The sequence below is a fragment of the Cryptomeria japonica genome, chromosome 9 (assembly GCF_030272615.1).
Source record: "Cryptomeria japonica chromosome 9, Sugi_1.0, whole genome shotgun sequence".
Taxonomy (NCBI): domain Eukaryota; kingdom Viridiplantae; phylum Streptophyta; class Pinopsida; order Cupressales; family Cupressaceae; genus Cryptomeria; species Cryptomeria japonica.
In genome coordinates this window covers 415478095-415499818 of record NC_081413.1, presented here as the reverse complement: position 1 = coordinate 415499818, position 21724 = coordinate 415478095, and the positions used below count along the sequence as shown (strand labels likewise).

The 21724-nt window shown below is 36.5% G+C and overlaps 1 protein-coding gene across 1 annotated transcript in view; it reads left to right on the top strand.

The window, feature by feature from the left end:
• LOC131074132 (uncharacterized) overlaps positions 1-1910 on the top strand; it is an 80728-nt gene extending 78818 nt beyond the window's left edge. The window contains exon 4 of the mRNA XM_058010703.2: positions 1611-1910. Coding sequence (XP_057866686.1) covers positions 1611-1910 — 300 coding nt within the window. The remainder of the gene's footprint in view (positions 1-1610) is intronic.
• The last annotated feature ends 19814 nt before the right edge of the window (positions 1911-21724 follow it).

Below are 21724 nucleotides of genomic sequence, written 5' to 3'. Positions count from 1 at the left end.
TGAGAGAAGGAAGACATTGTGAGAGAGGTTTTAGAAAGATCATCAACAAATTCAAGTTGTAGAGTGGGTGGAGAGAATACAGACCAGTAAGGGTGAAACCGGTAGAGGAGATTATTATAAGGTTTCAAAACTTCATTTGCAATAGTGATTTCATTTTATAGAGGTATATTCAAATGTCCCAATGGTACTGATCATGGTTTAGCAGTTAAAGAAGACTTTAATGACAGATGGAATCTTTCTATCACCAAATCTAGTAAAGAGAAGGGTAGGGAAGGTCTGGTGTGGTGCTTTCCTCTTCAGGGATGGATAAAGGCCAACTTTGATGGGGTGTCGAAGGAGAATCTAGGTAGAGCTATTTATGGGGGCATTGTCAGGAATTTTGCTGGAAGTTGCCTAGTGGTAGTCGCTGGTCCTCTGGGTAGTCAAACCGGTTGTTATGTTGAAGCTTTAGTAGCTTTGATTACCTTGATAATTTCTAAGAACCTAAATCATGACAACTTATGGCTGGACGAAGACTCACTAAATATTATCAAGTGCTTGAAGGGGAAACCGAGCCTTCATGGTCTATAGAAAACATAATTTTTAAATCTAGAGAAATTATCGCTAGCTTCAAAGTTATAATAATTGAACATGCTTTTAGAGAAAAAAAATTGGTTGTGGATGGCCTGGCGAACCTAGGCGTTAATTCTGAAGCTCAAACCATTTGACATGGGGAAGATAATATCAATTTTAGTATTAAAGATGTCCTAAGAAAGGATAGATTCATGGGGAAAGAAGGACCGCACAATTATGATAGTTGAAATGAGTAATTTATGCATTTATAAAAAGGTAATGATTACTTGGCAAAGTGGCAGAATCATAATCAAAGATATTAACCCTCCGCACACTTTGTGGGTTAACATTTTCAAAATTTCGAGAGACAATGAGAAAGAAGCTATGAGTTTGTAGAAGAACAGAGGTTACATTTTGAAATTGAATATGGCAAGGGATCTAAGGAGGGAGGAACCAGATAACATATCTAGATGGAAGGAAATGCCAAAAGTATGGACGAAGCTGGAAAAAGGGTCCCTGACAAATTTTATGGAGAAGCTGGTTGATTACGATAAAGGTAGTGTTAATCTTGCAGTCTCCAAAATAACTAAAAATTGGAGTAATGGGTCTTTTAAAATCCATGGTGTGAGGTTCAAATTGGATGCGAGCCTCATCGCAACTGTAATAGGTATACCCCACTCAGGTCTCCATTTTTTTAGAGATCTTAAAGTTTCCAATAACACGGTTAAACTTTTCCTGCATAAGGAGAAGGAGAGGGATAAAATAGGCAAAGCTACGGGGGGTTATTATGATTCCTCCAACATCAAAAAAATTGGGGCCGTGTGTTGAATGCTATCATGGAATACATAATAGTGGAGGGTCATTTTACTAGGGCCCATACTTACCATTTTGTGCTATTACACCACTTTAGGCATGAGAAAAGGGTTTTCTTGCCCTACTACCTCTTCAGGTCTCTATCAAGGTCTCTCAACAAACACATCAAGAATCCTTCAAACCCGGTGCTTCATTGTAGCCTCATTCTGCTGATTTATGAGCACTACAAAATTCTTGCCATTCAGGAAAACAAGATATTGTCTACTTCTCCAGGGAAAGGCAAGAGAAAGCTAGAGGAAGGCGGACCCAACAAGGAAGAGTTGACTGAGAATAAAAAGAGCAAGATTGTTACTAGCATGAAAATCCAAGAGAACAAGGACATAGAGGAAACCAGAAAAGATGGTAGTGAAATGGATACAGATGAGTCTGGAGGTGATGAAAGTTGGAATGATGAGGATGTGGGAGCCGAGGGAGATAAAAATGAGGACGTGTCAGATCAAGAAAGCCCAACTCACAGTGCTAGCCTTGGCAATGTCAATAGCTAGCCTATGGTGGAGAAGGATAATAAGGTTAATGAGGAAAAAGAAATAGATTCTAAGAGGGAGAAGAATAAGGAACCTGAGAAGGAAACAACTAAGGATAGTCTAAGTAAGGATAAGGAGGGTGCTGGAGAAGGGTTATTCCTGGATAACCTCAAAAACCTTACCAAGGCTAGATTGGGTTTTGACAAGTGGACATATGAATTCTTGAACAATATAGAAAAAAATGGTAAGAAGATGGATGAGAAAAGGAAGGAAGATGATATGAACTAGAAGCAATGGAAGCAGGATATGGAGGAAAAAGCTAGAAATATGGAAGCTCAGATTGACAATATGGAAGAAGGTAAAGCAGCAATGAAAAACCTATTGGGAATGATTCCAAACATCTTGTCTACTATTACAAAGAACCTAGAGGAAATCTCTAAGGTCCTTGAAAGCTCCAGCTCTCCCAAACCAGTGGTGGACCTCAACATTGATGAAGATTCTATTGAGACTGGGATAGGGGAGTCTACTCCTAGTGGAGCGGCAAAGAGAACTAGGGAAAGCTTGAAGAAAGTCATTGTGGCGTTTGCTAAGGAAATCCCTAATCTTAGGGGTAATATCAAAGAACTGTATGGGATTAGCACTAACTTGGCTAATTCCTTGAAAAACATAAAATAGTTCCTTTTCTATGCTTTGTCTGGTTTGGCCAGCTGTCATTGATTTTTTGGGGCTTTTTTGCTAGTTTCCTCTAGTTGCTATGCTATTTTTTCCTATGTTTGTTACTTTTGGTTTCTTAATGCTTTTCTCTCATAAGGATCTGTTGTAAAAGGGTTTTGAGGCCCCTTCAAAACCTATTTTTACCTTAATCAAAAACAGTGATTTCATTTGTATATCTGAGTTTTATATTATTTTCACTAAGTTGTAGCTTAGTGCAAGGGTTGTAGCTCATTTAGGCTGTAGCCTATAAATTGAGCATGGGTTGGTTCTCCTTTTAGTTTGTGCTCCTTGGATTGGTGCCATAAATATTGTAATTGGAGATTCATTGTGAGGCTGGATTGGAGCAGAAGATCTCCAACAACTATTCTCATTGAGTTTTTTCCCACATTGGATTTTCCTTGTATATATCTGGTGTTGTGTGATGTATTCTTGTGCATGTGTTATGTTAATAGTTTAGCAATTCCTTTCACACACTCTGATTGCATTATTTAAGTTACCAGTTAGCACTCAGTTTATTTTATATATTACTAATATCTTCTTTTTGAAGGAAAAGAGTTTAAATTACTGATTCACCCCCCTCTCAGTGATCCATTGTGTCCAATAGTCATTGGTAGGTGAGATAAAAAAAAATTATAGGTTTGCAAATCCAATAAATGAAGGAAGGTATCTTTATTACTCAATCTAAGTATGTGAAAGAAGTGTTGAAAACTTTTGGAATGGGAGATTGTAAACCAGTTGGAACACCAACTGTTATAGGTTGTAAATTGTCAAAGGAAGATGATTATGCACCAGTTGATGAAAAAGAATAGAGATTAATGATAGCTAAGCTACATTATGTTGTCCACAACAAAATAGAAATTTCTCATGTAGTAGGATTGGTTGCTAGATTTTAGAAAAATCTAGAGGAATCACACATGATTGCAACCTAAATAATTTTTAGATACTTGAAAGGCACAATAGATTATGGATTATGGTATCCATATGCAGGAGACTTTGACTTAAAATTCTATACTGATGCAAATTGGGTAGGCAATTTTGATGACAAGAAAAGTACAACCGGATGAGCATTTTTTCTTGGAGGAAGATTAGTGTCTTAGAGCAAAAAGAAACAGAGTTGTATCTCTTAATCAAAATCAGAAGCTAAGTATGTTGTAGCTTACATGAATTGTACCCAAGAAATTTGGATGAAACACATATTGGAGGGTTTCAAGATAAAGATATCAGAAATGGTAAGAATTTTCTATGATAACACTAGTGCTATAAATATTTCAAAGAACCCGGTGTTACATGATAGGAAAAAGAATATAGATTTGAAGTATCATTTCCTGAGAGAGAAAGTTCAAAGAAAGATGTATCACTGGAGCATGTTTTCACTAAAGAACAACTAGCAAATATTTTTACTAAGCCTCTATCTAAGGCTACATTTGAATATCTCAGAGGTGAGTTAGGGGTTGTACCCCTACATGAAGTCAATTAAACAGATATGGAAGACATCAATCCTAGAGCCTATTGAAAATCTTGAAGAAGGATTGGTAAAGAATGGAGCTACTCCATAGGGGGGCAACTAATTGCAGATCGGTGAAGCATGGATAAGACACAAAATGGTTTACCTTCACTTTGGCATTGTTGTAAAAGGGGGAGAAAAGTATATGATTGATAGCCTTATATGTTAAGGAGAGAAGACAAATTGTAGACCAATTACTAGCTGAAGACATGAAGATATAGTTGAAGGATAGTATATGTTAAAAATGTAAACCAATATTCCTATACCTATGTGTATTCTTTACTCTCAAATCATGACAATCAATTGGTATTGATATTTGTATTGTCATCAATGCCAAAGGAGGAGAATGTTGGCATTGCATGAATATTGCATTGAAGAAGTATACTGTTGTCATTGATGTCAATTGCAACTGGTAATGAAGTAGTATAGAAAACAGAAATGAAGCAGTAAAGCAACCAGTAATTAAGAAGTGAAGATCAACCGGTAACCCTATTCAGTTAAGAAGCAAAACCCTAACTGATGAAGCTTGGTGATCAATTGTGATTATTTATGACCGAATGATGATTGATGATTAGGATGCCACGAAAGCATGTTCCAAGTGATGAGTTTTAAAAAGGTTTTGGCATGTAAAGATAGCCATTTATCTTGGGAATGATCAAATTCATAGTATGAAGTGACAAATGTGTGATGTGTAACAAGATTCAAAGTGTGATGATCTAGGAGCGGTTGTAGATGCCTAGAAGAATGTAAATTTGATTGCAATGTAATCTATGGTCAAGATTGAACCGATGTGTTTGTAATCTCTAAGAGAATTTTAGGGTTTGTTTTGTTTTACCGACCTAATATTTTTTTTTTAAGGTTGATGGAATGATTGAAAGTGTGGTTGGCAAATTTTATTAAGTGTGAAAGTGATTGTTGCCAAACCAGGAGGTGTGTCTGCAGAATGATGTGAAGGCAGATAGGAGTGGTAAAGGATCTGATTCAGCAAGGGAGTGCTATTTCCAAATTGGTCAAAGGACCTGTTATTCTCTAACCATTATAGGAGTAAAATCCCTTAACTCGGTAAGCTCTAACACGCTTGTTGTTGAAATCCTCTAACTAGGTGATCCATTAGCTTCGATTTGAAATCCTCCACTGAGGTTACCTTTCATAGGGTATTTCCTTTAACAAGATATTTGTAATCAATCCCTTAACCGGGTGGTCCTTAATTGGATATGTTTCTAATAGAACATTCTTGTATAAGATTCTATTCAGGCTTGGCTCCTAACAGGGTCAACTTTGGAAGAGTTCAAAATACTTGTGGGTGTAATACCCTAAAATTAGTCATCTAAACCATGGGCTCCTAATCTCGACAACATCACTAAGGTCCTAACCAAGACAACTAGATCAATCTTGAGCACATTATTAATTCTTTAATCATCAAATATCACATGGCAAGTCAACTACTCAATATTAATTAAATATTTATTTAATTAATTGAATCATTCCAAGAAAATCATTTTTGATCAATTATCCTATTTTAATTTATTAAATATTCTAGCAAATTTAATTAATTAATAAATCTGCCATTTAATCATTCAAAAAAAGGAATTAATTTATTACAAAAGAGGAATTAATTACAAAGCAAGAGTTAAATTGAAAATAAAATAAAAGAATTGAATTGAGAGAGAAATCAAACTTGAGATATTATTTCTTTTTCTAAATTTAGAACTTGAAATCATAAAAGTAATTGAATTGATCATTCTCTAAAATTGGAACTCAAAGCTTTTTCAGAAAAAAGAAGTTCAGTTGCATTGAAAAGACTCTTTTCTTGAATAAATCAAAGAATTATCTATTTTTATCACAAGTGCATGAAATTAATTAAATCTTATTTCTAATGCAACTTGAACTTCCTATCTAAATGCATTTCAATTAAACTATAATTGGAAGCTATCTCAAGGTTAACTGAACCTAATTTTTCAATTATTTCAATTAATCCTAAATTGAGCTTTTTCATCATCTCTCTTGTAATTTTCTATAAATTCAGCCTTCAACTCTCATCCAATTTACCCCAGAGATTTTTGAGAACACACTTGGAGATTATTATTACGCTGATTTTGCTCTGGTGTCATTAAATATATTGTGATTTTTTAGATTATTTGCATCCATATTTTGTTTTACCCATATTGCTTTAATTATTCATCCATATTGCATCCATTTTAGCTTAATATCATGCTCATATTGATTAAATCCTTTGTCTTGGTGTAGTCTAGTCACTGGTATTGCTTATAAAAATCTGAGAGTAATCTTATACTCACATCTTTTAGAAGGCAATTGGTTGATTTGTTATGGTTTTATTATTCATAATTATATATGTCTAACCATACATGTAATGACTTAGTTGAAGTGTTGTGTCTTGTAGATACAAATTCTTATTCAATTTTTAACACACACATTTCTGGCACCCACCGTGGAGCAGAAGACTACATTTTTCAGCCTCCAAGACTAACTTTTTTATTTTTGTTACTTTTCAGATTTTTGACTTTTTGGATTTTTGGCCGTACAGTTCCGCATCATATCGTACGACATTTCTCATAGGAAAAAACAACAAACTGTAGATGTCATACGAAGTGGAATCCTGTATCGTACAAACTGGAATCCTGTATCATACAAGCTTAAAATATGTCGTACGATTCTGTATTTTTCTGGTTAAAAAGACAACAAAAAGCAAATTTCATGATTTTGGTTTTTTGTTCAAATTGATTATTTTGACGACTGACCCTTGTTGTTTATCTGTCTATCTTAGAATTTTTCACATCCTAATCAGTTTTTTTTTGTAGAACACTTGTCGAAGAATATGCTTGTCGCACAAAGCCAATATGTCTACTAATTCGTTGTCTTTGCAGGTTGCCTAAGGAGAATCAACAAACATCATGTATTCTTTCAATTCATTTTTTAGGAACCTAACTAGCTATCTGGTTAATGAACAAATTTGTCTTTCATGTTTTTAGAAGATTCTGAGAGGTAGGAGAGTATGCTCTTGTCTTTTTCTAGACAATCATAAATCCAGACCCTTGAGGCTTTCTCTTTTTTTGACATTTGTACATCTTTAGCAGGCCTGCCCTCCCGAGGAACTAAAAAACTCTTAAAGCCTTTACGGCCGGTGTGAGGGGAACGAACTAAGTGGGAATGGCTAAACGCCAAGTACTCCAACCCACTATAAAATAAACATGATTTGATGAAAATCAAGTCAACGACAGTGCTCGGGAATAGCTCTCCTTCATACCTTTGGGTATATTAAACCTTGGTTTTCAAGCCTGGGAGACCTCTTAATTGATTTTATACCTCGATGCGCCAAAAAGACCCCTTAATAGATCCAATTAAAATTAGAAGCTACCTAGTTCACCTCCGAAAGGGGGATAATCTTTGTGCAAGGGAGATAGTAACTCTCCCAAGGTACTTGTCATTTCATGCCCCTATTAGCGTTTGGATTCGGATAATATAGCACTGAGAATCTATTTCATGAGACTGAGCAACCATATTCTAATTAGCTATTGGGTGTGTACCTAAGTCTACAAGCAAAGGTTTTATTCTCTCACCAAATTCCATAGGGATTGCATGTTGTGATTGGAGTTACTATTCATTCTATGTGTTTTCTGTGTTTTCATCCCTCAAACTAAAACTGGAATACCAAAATTGGAGAAAACAAGAAACAACTCAGTGATCAAAAACTCTGTCTGTGTTAGAACTAGTCCATCCTAAAGTTAAAATTTTGTCCAAAACTAGTCTATCCTAGTCAAAACTCAGTCCATCTCAGAATTGGTCATACTCAGTTGTCATACTCATATTTAGATGAGGTTTGGACAGTACATTGCTTAGGTGTCTATAAACTGAAGAGTCTAAACATGCGTTATTGCAAGTTCATGAAGTTATTTGTGGATCTCATTTGAATGGTCTTACTTTAGCTCATAAACTACTATGGGTTGGCTACTACTGGCCAGACATGGAGAAATATGCCATTAAATTTGCTAAGAATTTTGAAAAATGTTAGCTACATGGGAACCTCATACATGCTCTGACAAGGGATCTCATTGTCATGCCCAAACTTCTGGGCAAAAATGGAACAACAATTTTTTTTTGAACAACATAAACTCATAACATAGTCAACATTAAAATGAAATCAATAGAGTTTTGTCATAACTAAGATGTAAATAAAATTTTCTTCTAAGGTTGGATTAATTAACCAACTCAAGGAGCGACTTTATTTAGTGGAGATTAATTGATGTCGCAATTTAGTTAGTTAGTTCAATTATCTTAATTAAGTTGTCCCTAATAAAAAAAAAGCGAGGAATAATTAGTTATCTCAATTTCATTTAAATCATTCCCAGCCTAATAATGATAATATTATTAAAAAATTAATTAATTGAAACACACACAAATTCATTATTTAAATCTAACTGATAAGGGTTCGAAATTCTACATTGCCATTGGTCAACTAAATCTGATATAAGCTAAAGTCGATTTTAATTTTTTCTAAACCTTTAAATTTGACGATATAATTAATCTAGCCAACATTGGCCTCAAGGACTAAGAATTCACAAAAATAATTAATTATAATTTTTTTCCCCAATTTCAACCCTATTGACTATATATAATCGAGTATATTAAATAACTATATAATTTCCCTAGCTAAATAAAATAAATTAATTCAACTATGCGATTAATGTAATTAACATTAATCCTCCATATTAAACTATAGAAATACACTTGTAGACACCTAAAAATGGTCAACACTTGCGGAGTCATACTTTAACATTTGCGCATTGCCTTATTTTAGGGTTTTTGCGTTGCATTAACATTTCTCCTATGATTCGCACTTGGTCTTCATCATTTGCGAGCATTGAGTCTTTCTTCTACATTTTTCATTTATCTCGCTCTCGAATTTGGTCTTGTCGACAACACTATCCAGTCATGATTTTGATCGATTTTATCCTATCGCATCAATGTGCGTGCTCATTTGTCATCATTTTGGACATAGTCAATCCTAATTAGGGTTTTGTCCTCTTATCAATCTTATCATGTGGCGATCGATTTGTCATCAATCCTTATCATTTTCAATCTTGTCATTTTGCGATCGATTTGTCATCGATCATTGTCATGTTCGATCTTGTCATTTTGTGATCGATTTGTTATCGATCGTGGTCATTTTCAATCTTGTCTTCTTGCAATCTATTTTGTCATCTTGTCAATTTTGTCATTTTGCGATCAATTTGCCATCGATCGTTGTCTGTCTCAATTATGTCAATTTGGATCAATTAGTCATTGTTCCTCGTCAATTGGCGCATTTATCAATCAAATCATTTATCACAGTGGTCCTTTGTTAATCAGAATTGAATCAATATCGATTATCCTTTGTCAAGACCTAATTGTCATCCTTGCATTGCTAATTCATCTTCTAGGGTTTTGTGATTTAATCATTTAACCTTGTTTGTCATTTCTCCCTTTAGGATTAATAAATTATTTATTTATCCTAAGTCTTCTTGTCACAATTAAATGATTATTTAATTGACTAACTAATTCTTCCCTCTTTGTGAATTAATTAATAAATGAAAAATTGTTAATTAATTCACTTAATTCCTAATTTCCTAATTCCTAATTTCCTAATTTTCATCAATTTCTTAATTCATAATTTTTCCTCTTTTTCTAATTTTCTAATTTTCTAATTTTCTAATTTCTAATTCAATTTCCTCCTATTTCTCTCCTAATTTCATGGGAATGACATTTCAATTTGTCATAATTTGTCATAATTTGTCATAAATTATCAATCAATCAATTTTTGCATAGAAAGTGCATAATTTGTCATAATTGACATTTTTGATTTACAATTTACATTTGAATTGAATCATGCTAATTTGATCATTTCTCCAATTTGTCTATAAATTGGATGAATTTCTTCAATCTCGTTCTAATAATCACTTGTTTGAATTACTTTGTCGAATCAATCACGCTTTGAGTATTCTTGTGCCAATGTCAATCTTGCTTTCACATTAGGTTTATGCACTTGAAGGTGAGATCCACAAACAAAGGCTATTTGGAGAAGAAAGAAGGACAATGGAGCTGCATGAAGGAGACATTCAGATCTGCATTTGGTTTGCTTAGTTTTTAGCTTTGAATGTTTTTCTTTTCATGTCTTTATTGAGTGTGTTAGGATTGATCATTGCATTTGAGCTTTCGTGATTGAGCTTGATCAATTTGTCTATTTGCTTGTGATGATTTCCAATTTCCTAGCTACATTAATTGGTGAACCCGACGTGAACTAACCCCCTAGTCATGCTTTTGAGTGCTTTTGAGTTGATTTGCAGGTTAAAAACCCAAGAAACAGGGTAATGCAGGGTTTTCTGGGAACTTCTACGCCTGTGTCAAGCATTCTGCACCTGTGTTAAGCATTATGCGCTTGTGTCAAGGACAATGTGTGCCTGTGTCAAGCATTATGCGCTTGTGTCAAGACTTCTATGCCTATGTAGGGACAAAAACAGAGGTAAAAGACAGTGGTTTTCACTTACAAATTGTTTTCTTTTACATTCTGTTTCTGCTTTTTTGGTTTTGTTGGTACTGATTCTCTGTGCAGAACCTTGGCATATGCATGACAAAGATGATGAATGAAACTACTAACACGTTTTTGTGCAGGTTCGATAGTCAAAGACTAAACATATCAAACTTCTGACTTGGGTTTTGTAGGTTGCCTTGGAATACGACTAAACTTTGTGTTTGCAATGAATGTATGTTTGCCTTGATTGTTGAGTTTTATATTGGAGTAGGAGAGTATGCTCTCATCCTTCTTAGGGTGATCAAAAATCCAGATCTTCAATACCATGCTCATGTTTTTGATTGTGTGTCACCTTTAGAGGGCCTACCTTCCCGACCATTTGCTTTTGCAAGCAAGTGATAATCATGAGAAGGGAATGACCCAAAGTGAGTATGGCTAGAATACCTTGGCATTCTAACTCACTATAAACAAATACCTAATGGGCGAAAGCTTTGAAGGAAGGGTTACGTGGGAATTGCAGTTACTTGGGAAGTGATGACCCTTGGACTCTTTCTCATATCAACATCTAAGTAGGGCCTCATGGTCTAAATCGTGCTTGCACGGCTACATTTGTTTGGTATCTTGATGGGCTTAATGTCTCAATCACGCTTGCTTGACATCAAGGAGTAACGCTTAACAGAAATCCTTACTAAACACCTTGTATTTAGAGGCCAAAAATCCTTCTAGTTGCTTGAGAAGGACAAGTTCGGATACTTTTAAGAGATACTAAGTTCGCCATGGGGAGATTTCCATGGGGACTGATGCTTGGCTGCCCTGAGAAGTGAGTGCCGTGAAGGGGAGCCCGTGGGGTCAAGCGTCTATGTATTCTCCTTGAATCCCATAACGAGTCTACCTCTCAAGTACCTAATGTCCTTGCTTACCATAAGAAATGTGTGAATGAGCATGATTGTCTTGAGTCTAAGTTGAAGTATCTTGTCTTCTTTGCTTGTCAAAAGTTGAGTTGTGTCTCATTTAAAAAAGAAGACAAATTGATTCAAAACAAGGTTAAACACAAGAACATTTCATCCAACAAAGTTCAAAACACCTTCAAACATGGTTGTCAAACATTGTTCAAAATCTTGTCTCAACATTCATGTCACTTAGATTTAGGTTTATCCTAGGTTTGCATTTTGCAAATTCATTGTCAATTACAAGGTTAAGTTTCACCTAGGTCATACTCCTTTGCATATCAATAAAAGTCATCCATTTACATGTGTCCTCTTGCATTAGACTAAAACCATTGTCATACATTCATATTTGCATACCCTAGGTCTCTTCATCAAGCTTAGGTCATTATCATATCATATTAGGGTCATTTGCATAGTAATTGTCCCTTTGCATATAGTGTCAAAACTAGGTTTTGTCATGCTTGAGTAATGCAAATCTTTGATAAAACCCTAAGTTATTGTTAGGAAGTCTAGACCTTATCAAACCTTTGTCTTTTTGTCATCATTGTCATTTTGGTCAAACCTAGCTTAGTATCCAAGCATATAGGGGAGACATTGTCATTTTGTCCTTTTGTCACTTGGTCCTTTTGTCCTTTGAGGTCTAGACATCATTTCAATTTCCTAAGGGTCTCATTTTTAGAATTGCATTCATAAGTTTGTCCAAAATCTTCAAAAACAACAAAAACATAGGTTGCATTCTTGCCATAGATTGCATTTTTATTTATTTAGGTTGCATTTAGTTGCATATCGTACATCATCCTTTTAAAATAAAAAATCCCAAAAACATTGCATAGTGACATATCTATTGAAACAAGGTTCCAAGCACCAATGATGCAACAAAGTTTGACATATCAACCAACAATGCAATCGAATTTTAGTCCAAGGCAATCACAATTATATCCAACCCAACAACAAGGCAATATAGATCAAACTTTTTATGATGAAACAAGTTTCCAAATACAAAAACTAGAGGAGAAACTAGCTCAAGAAGAGGAGATATTGGAACAAAGAGTGAAAAAGATTGAGAAGAATAGATCACAAATGTCCAAAATGTTTCAAAAATTTCCAGGTCAAAATCCAAAGATTGATCCAATTGATGTAAGATCTCTTCTTGAACGATCAGACATACCAGCTCTCCTCTCCCAAATAGAGATGATGAAACAATTTCAAGAAAAGAGACAACAACAATTTCAACATTATGTGCCTCCACAACAAGAACAAGAAGGTGTTTACTATCAATCAGATTTTCAACCAATACAACCAATGGTTCAACCAATGGTCCAACATATACAACCAACACAACCAATGGTTCAATTTCAACAATATGTCCAACCAACTATACAATGTCAACAAATGGTTCAATCAATGGTGGAATATCAATGTCAACAAATACAACCAAACATTCAAAAACAAAGGTTGCAGCACACACTAACCCAAGTTTCAAACATGTCAGAACAATTGAACCAAGTCCAATATCAAAACATGACATCAGATCAAAACCAAATTCTTTCCAAACAAGTTCAAATTCCAGATACAACTATGTCAAAACCTCGAAAGAAAGGTGGCTTTATTGCAATGATCTTAAGAAATTTACCAAGTGAGTTTATTGAGGAAGATCAAGATAATACACTTATGTCTAGCAATGTCTCATCCCCCCATAAACAAATTGACTCTCCAGTGGCATCTATCCCTACACCTTTAGAAGTTTCACAAGAACCTTCCATATTGTCCTCATCAAACAATACACCCAAGGATGAAATTACCCAAGGGCTATCCATAATTGATTGCCACGATAATCCAATTCATGATGCACATCCTTGTCATGTTTCAGAAATACAAGACCCAATGCCACCATGCAATTTATTGCCATTACCTATTTTAGAAGACCCCATTCGAAGTCCCTCTTCCTCATGTTCATGCATTGATTCCTTGCTAGAATCCATCACAAATGTTCAAAGTGAATTTCCTTCATGCCAAACCATTGATTCCTTGTCAGAATCCCCCATGCATATCCGAAGTCTAACCCCATGTTAAGAGGATAATTTAGAGCACGAAGAAATGTGTCTTGAAATAGATCAAGATCAAGATCCTGAAACCTTATCATCCCATCCAATTGTTGACCAGGACCCCATGTTCCCAGACACTCACAATGATTCCCCTATTCTTGTCCATCCTATCCAAAGTCCTATTGACACTCCATTCCCTAAGAAAGATCAAGATATCCCAGTCCATCCAATCCCAAACAATCCCATTCCATTTCATAAAAAAAATGTCCTTTCAAATCCCATTGACATTCCAGATATCCCTTCCATCCTTTCTGATGATCCCATTAAAAGTCAAGAGTAAAGCAACTTTAAAGAGGATTCCAATGATCTTCCTCCTTGTCAAGATCAAATTATTCCTTTAAATCCTCCACAAGATCCTCTTCTTCCTCCATCTCCTTGTCTTAATGCTCCATATACACTCCAAGATCGCATTCCTTTTGATGATCCCATTATTTCTCCCATTCCATCTCTTGAAGAGCCTGTCATTGAACCATGTCCACTACACAATCCTAGTCCCCCTCATGATCCTAATCCCCCTCATGATTCTAACATGTCAGTGCAAGATGTTCATGAACCCTCAACATGCACAATGGGTTCTTCCACTTTGGTGAAATCTGATCCACTTCAAGATCTCATTATTTCTCTCATATCATATCCACCTCATAATGGACTCGCGTCTTCTTCCCAAAGGAAAGAGTATCCTACAAGTCAAGATATTCATAAAGGCCAAGGGGTAGACCTTTACAAGAAAGAACTCCTCAATATGAAAGAAGATCTTAAGGGTCATGTCTACACAACTCACTCTCAAGACGTGGGTACCCCTACTAAATCCAACATCCCTTCAAAATCAAAACGTACACCTTCCCTATCATACTTTCCATCCATCTTAGGTCCTTATATCCCTTCATCCTCTATGCAAGGTCAGAAAAGGCACACATCCTTGAGTAAATTTCATCAATCCAAAATAACTCCATTTCATTCATATCCATCCATGCATTCCTTTCCCCCTCCAAGTAATTTGAATGCCAAGCATAAAAGTCATAAGTCTAAAAATCCACATGTATTCAAGGATCAACATGTCCAATATAATCGACATGTCAAAACAAAGAACAATTTGATCTATAAAGAAAAGGAAAAATCCAAAAGGTCACAAAGGCCCACTGAGCAAAATAAAGCAAAGTCAAAATATATATGGGTTCCTAAATCCCTTGTGTTGGCAATGCACTCCAAGGAACCACAAAAGCATGAAAAATCAAAAACCATGTGGATCCCTAAGTGGCTCCTTGAAGCACAAAAGCCTAAAGAAACATCCAACTTGGCATCTAAAATTGCTATTCCTCCATCCAAACCTTCCAAGTCTATTCCTTCATCACCTTCTTCATCCATTTTGGGCTCTTATGTCCCAAAATCCCAAGCTATTCCTCCGTCAAAATCTCAATATACAAAATACGTCTTTCCTCCATCAGTCCATCACCCCTCAAGGTGTGTGCCAATGTCGATCTTGCCTTCATTTCTATCCACTGAAGCCCAATTCTTCCAATACCCTACCTATTATCCAATGCATATTTTCCATCCTTCGATCCCTTTGATCCCATCCTTTGCATAAATCCTTGCCTTAGTTTCATCTCATTTTCCATGTCCTTATCCTACCAACGTCTTTGAGCATACTTTTAAAGGTCATGGTCCATTTTTTTTCAAGGCTACTATCCAAAAAAAAAGATGCTTGAGTCCTTCTTCCATCCCCTATCATGTGTCCATCTTCTATTGAAAAAGTCAAAAAAAAAAAAAACAAGTGAAAAAGAAAAAGAAAAAGAAAAAAACAAGTAAAGCAAAAATAATTCGTCCACTGGTGAAAACCTGGCAAATAGGTGCCTTGGGAAAGTATCGTGATGAAAACCTAGCAAACAAGCATCATGCATAATTTATGAACTTCTTGCACACCACACTTGGGGGCATGTTTCCTCCTTCATATCCTATTTCCCTTCATTATCCTATCATACCCCTATCATTACCCTTCATATCCTATTGTCCATCATGTCCATTTCCTCTTTCCACCTTCGATCTTGACAAGGCTAAGGATCATCATGAGCATCATGTATATTGTTTGCAGCTTTTAGTCCATCATAGCTTTTGGTCATTTATCCATTTTCTTATTATAACTTTTCATCCATATTCCCTGTCTTATTGCAACTTTCTGCCACTATCCCGTATCCTACCCCGACCTTCAGTCCATGTCCCTTAGCTTATTCTTGGTCTTGCTTACCCTATCCATATCTTATCACTATCCATACACTCTTTCTGTCCCTTGATCTTGATCTGACATAAGGACGCAAAATTTAAACGTGGTTTCAAAAAACCTCTTGACATGTCCCTCATGCCATGTCACTGCTTTACATTGTCATATCTAGTCTCTTGTACCATCATGCAATAGCCCTTGAAAATTGCATCCGTATTGTCTCCATGATAAAAGGCCTTTGTCTTCCCTTTATTCACCTGTCATATTCCTTGCCTTGCTAGACACCGGGGGCAAAAAAAATCAAAAAAATTGAAAAATGTCCTGAAATAATTCAAAAAAATTGAAAAATGTCCTAAACAAATCCCTAAAAAAATCAAATAATATCCTGAAAAAATCCTTAAAAAGTCAAATAAAGTCCTGAAAAAATGAACAAATTTTTTTCAAAAACATTAAAATCCAAAAACACGCATTTTGCAATAAATATCCTCTTGGTGCATAAGACAAATCACTGAGTATACATCCAACGACTCACAATCCAATGTTGTGCTTTAATGAAATCATGCTTAAACAGATGAACTTTTCAATCAAACCAGACATTCAAACTGATCACAATTGTCATATCAATCGAACATCGGCATCACTATCATTCGTCCTTGGCTACTATCATGGGTCTTATATAGGGTGTGGTATACTCGAAACCAGACTGTGTCCTGTCTTAGACGGGGTACCGCATTCCCTGAAACCAGACATCATGATCATCTTATCAACACTTTCAACTTTTGATGACAAAGATCAAGGTGTTTGTTTGATTTGTTGGAATTTGTGCATCTTATCTTTTTACTGATTTATCTTTGGCTTCGATCATGTTCCTATATTGCTCGATGATGTCACTGAGTGATTTAGAGTGACTGGGATGGATCATGGTTTTTTTTCTTTTTGGTTGTGATTGTTGCTTGTTTGCGATGTGTCTATCTTTTGCAAAAAGGGTTGCATTTCAGCTCTGGCCTTCAATGCCATGATGCTAAACATCCATTTTGCTACATTAAAATAAAGGTTCTCACCTACAAAGTGCATTACTAAAAGCAAGTTTTTCTTCGTCTCTAACTGTCCTCTATTTCATTTCTTCTTACTAACATTTCTTCCATCAGTTCAGATAGTTAGTTCAGTCTAGTGCTCCGATTTCCCCAAACACATATGCTGCATCCTGCATCCATTCAGTTAGTACATTTGCATTATATCAAGCATCACATCGAGCACCGTATCAAGCATTTTATCCATTTCATATTATCAATGCATTAAAAACACATAAAAAATACATCCATACATGCTCCGCAATGGTACATAAACAGTGCATAAGTCATCCATACATGGAAAATAACATAAGTCATAACACATTGCATCCCATCATATCGATGCATATCATATCATATGTCACAATAATATCGGAGTACAAAATTGGACTGTCTGTCCTAAGTATGGCCCGCAGGCTGACTACAAAATGTCAAACTACATCTGTCCATCATAAGGAGTGCATGCCTCTGTCACTGGGTGCTCCCTCTATCCTCCTCATCCTTGCCATGTCTCATAGATGATGTCCCTCCTGGTCCTGGATGTGGTGGTCTCATAGGTCCACTCACCCCCATGCTACTCAATGACCTCCGAGAGCGTGCCCTGCTCTTTGTCCTCGATCATGCCTGATATGAAGCTGCTCTCTACTCTAGTGGGACTACACTCTCATATAGCGTCCTCCAATGGCGTATCTCCTCCTCAGTCTCTACTAGCATCTGTGCCATCTCCTGTGCACTGGCATCCCGAATCGACCCAATATACTCAGTGACTCTCTATTCTTCTCACTGTGCCTGAGCTATTGTTGTATCTCGAGCCACTGTAAGTTTGGCTATCTCTGCTCTGAACTTCTCATGTTCTCTCTCTAAAGTTGCAATATGATCATGCTGACTCGCTATGGTAGCCCTGCACATCTCCATCTCCTCTATCCTAGCTGTCTCCGGCTCTATGGGTATATCCTGCAATGCCTCATGCTCGCCTGAATCTGGCTCATCCTCATCATCCCCATCCTCATCTCCATCCTCATCATCCCCCTCATCCTCCTCGTCCTCATCATCTCCCTCCTCCTCTCTAGCAAGTGGGAAGTCCTTCTGTCTCCTAGGTACTGGAATGTCTGGATTTGTCAATGGCACTGGCCGTCATCGTGCAAACCATCTCTCATACTCCTCTGTTGTCCCGACGTCTGCCACATCTAATCTCCAATCCCACTATCTCTGTTGTAGCTATGTGAAGTTAGCATATGCTATGTGTGGCTGAATCATACTCCCCCACTGACTCGTCTCTCTGTGAGATCGCGCAAAGTGTGCAATCCTCCTAGGTACATCCTGCCTCTCTCCAAACTATCGTCTGACTCTCTCTGGTAGGTACATCTTAATCACTCTCTGGCGATTCACTGGCCGCCCAATCAGGTACCTCTCCTGTCTACAATATGATAGCTCATCACTATCATCTGACCATCCAGGGCAATCACAATATGGCCTCCATGTGAACTCTCTCAGTCTGTGTAGCTCATGTCGCCAATACAATATGTATCCAAAAGGACCCTGTCTCAGTGCTCCCCCATAGAAGTACACATATGGTCAGTGAGGTACTACCTATCTCTCTGCAATCGGTCGACATATGGCTATGTGCTCAAATGCCCATACCTATAACAGTGTGACTCCACAACTCAATGTCTGCACTCCCTGATATGCTATGTGATGCAACTGAAAATATAGCATAGCCAGTACACATGGTCCCCATGCATACACCGTACCCTCTATCACCATCCGCTCTAGCACTCTTCCCCATCCAATAGGGAATCCATGTCCTCATCTATCTCTTGCTAGTAGGCATGCTATCACCACTGTTATCACCACATATTGCTGATCATACTCTGATGCCATGGTCTCCCAGCCGATCTCCCTCTCTACAATATCCAGATCATCTGTGTCGCACTCAAATAATCTACACAATGTGTCTCTCCCTATCACTGGGTCATACTCTACCACCTCTCCATGAATCAAAATGCGGAGGATATGCCATACATCCTCCAGTGTCACCATCACCTCTCCAGTTGCCAGATGGAATGAGGAAGTCTCTGAGTGCCATCGCTCTGCCAATGCGGTAAGCAGTCCTGTGTTTGCCCTAATCTCAGGCATGAATGTGACATAGTATATCCCAAGTCTTGCTAATGTATCTCTGTCCGTGCTCCTGAGTCTATGTCGTAACATGAAGCAGTCTGGTCGGTTCTCCCACGTGATCAATGGATACTGTCGACTCTGCATCACAATTGGGGCATATTTTTTCAGTTTTAGGGTTTTCTCCTATGGGTTGCATTTCATCCATTCATGTCTAAATCAGGGTGTTCTTTATCTATTTTTACCTATCTTACCCTTATCCCCCCTTTCTGGATCATTTGCATGTTGTTTTTGACCTAAATTGAGTTCCCAGGGCACAACTATGCTTGTGTTGTGTATCTTGTGCCTATGTCATATAACTTGCACCTGTGTACCTCTACACAAGCACAAAAGACATCACACAAGTGTAGGATTCACCCTACACAAGCGCAGAAGTCAGTTTCGACATCCCCTATGGGCCCTGCAATGTCCCGCAAGCAAGTTAAATTCATAAAATTGAAAACATGGGTTTTTCAGATACATACCGCTGCTCCTGCATCGTCTGGTCATCTGTACGTGCGTACACGTTCTCCGAGGTGATCTGCCATTGGAATGTTCATCAGCTCTCTACAAGTGTCCTTTTCTAGAGCACCAAATTCTCCTCTTTGGCTAGTGCAAATGAGCAATTTTCACTCTCTTGGTCTCATTTATAGATCTTTGTCAGTGCATAAATGGATGTGCACCCTCTCCATCTCATGTTGGTCGCAGTCTTTTGTACCTTCAATTGCTTGTCCTTCATGCATCCGATATCTGATTGTTAGTCCATTCGATCCTATCATTTTTATCGATCAATTGGCCTCTTTTTTGCATGTTTCCGCCCAATTCCTCGAGGGGGCATGCATATGTCATTGTCAGTTGTCTGGGGCATTTTCATTACTGTTCTTTGAAACAACACTTAAAATCGCATTGTCTCAAAGAGGGGAAAAATGTAGACACCTAAAAATGGTCAACGCTTGCGGAGTCATACTTTAACATTTGCGCATTGCCTTATTTTAGGGTTTTTGCGTTGCATTAACATTTCTCCTATGATTCTCACTTGGTCTTCATCATTTGCGAGCATTGAGTCTTTCTTCTGCATTTTTCATTTATCTCGCTCTCGAATTTGGTCTTGTCGGCAACACTATCCAGTCATGATTTTGATCGATTTTATCGTGTCGCATCAATGTGCGTGCTCATTTGTCATCATTTTGGACATCGTCAATCCTAATTAGGGTTTTGTCCTCTTATCAATCTTATCATCTGGCGATCGATTTGTCATCAATCCTTATCATTATCAATCTTGTCATTTTGCGATCGATTTGTCATCGATCGTTGTCATGTTTGATCTCGTCATTTTGCGATCGATTTGTTATCGATCGTGGTCATTTTCAATCTTGTCGTCTTGCAATCTTTTTTGTCATCTTGTCAATTTTGTCATTTTGCGATCAATTTGCCATCAATCGTTGTCTATCTCAATTATGTCAATTTGGATCAATTAGTCATTGTTCCTCGTCAATTGGCGCATTTATCAATCAAATCATTTATCACATTGGTCCTTTGTTAATCAGAATCAAATTGATATCGATTATCCTTTGTCAAGACCTAATTGTCATCCTTGCATTGCTAATTCATCTTCTAGGGTTTCGTGATTTAATCATTTAACCTTGTTTGTCATTTCTCCCTTTAGGATTAATAAATTATTTATTTATCCTAAGTCTTCTTGTCACAATTAAATGATTATTTAATTGACTAACTAATTCTTCCCTCTTCGTGAATTAATTAATAAATGAAAAATTGTTAATTAATTCACTTAATTCCTAATTTCTTAATTCCTAATTTCCTAATTCCTAATTTCCTAGTTTTCATCAATTTCTTAATTCATAATTTTTCCTCTTTTTCTAATTTTCTAATTTTCTAATTTCTAATTCAATTTCCTCCTATTTCTCTCCTAGTTTCATGGGAATGACATTTCAATTTGTCATAATTTGTCATAATTGACAATCAATCAATTTTGACATAGAAATTTGTCATAATTTGTCATAAATTATCAATCAATCAATTTTTGCATAGAAAGTGCATAATTTGTCATAATTGACATTTTTGATTTACAATTTCCATTTGAATTGAATCATGCTAATTTGATCATTTCTCCAATTTGTCTGTAAATTGGATGAATTTCTTCAATCTCGATCTAATAATCACTTGTTTGAATTACTTTGTCGAATCAATCATGCTTTGAGTATTCTTGTGCCAATGTCAATCTTGCTTTCACATTAGGTTTATGCACTTGAAGGTGAGATCCACAAACAAAGGCTATTTGGAGAAGAAAGAAGGACAATGGAGCCACATGAAGGAGACATTTAGATCTGCACTTGGTTTGCTTAGTTTTTAGCTTTGAATGTTTTGCTTTTCATGTCTTTATTGAGTGTGTTAGGATTGATCATTGCATTTGAGCTTTTGTGATTGAGCTCGATCAATTTGTCTATTTGCTTGTGATGATTTCCAATTTCCTAGCTACAACACTATATTAAAATTTAATTCTTTTAATAAAAAGGATCAATTATGTCCATATAATATTATAAATTCAACTTATTAAATAACCTTAAATGTTAGTTATAATT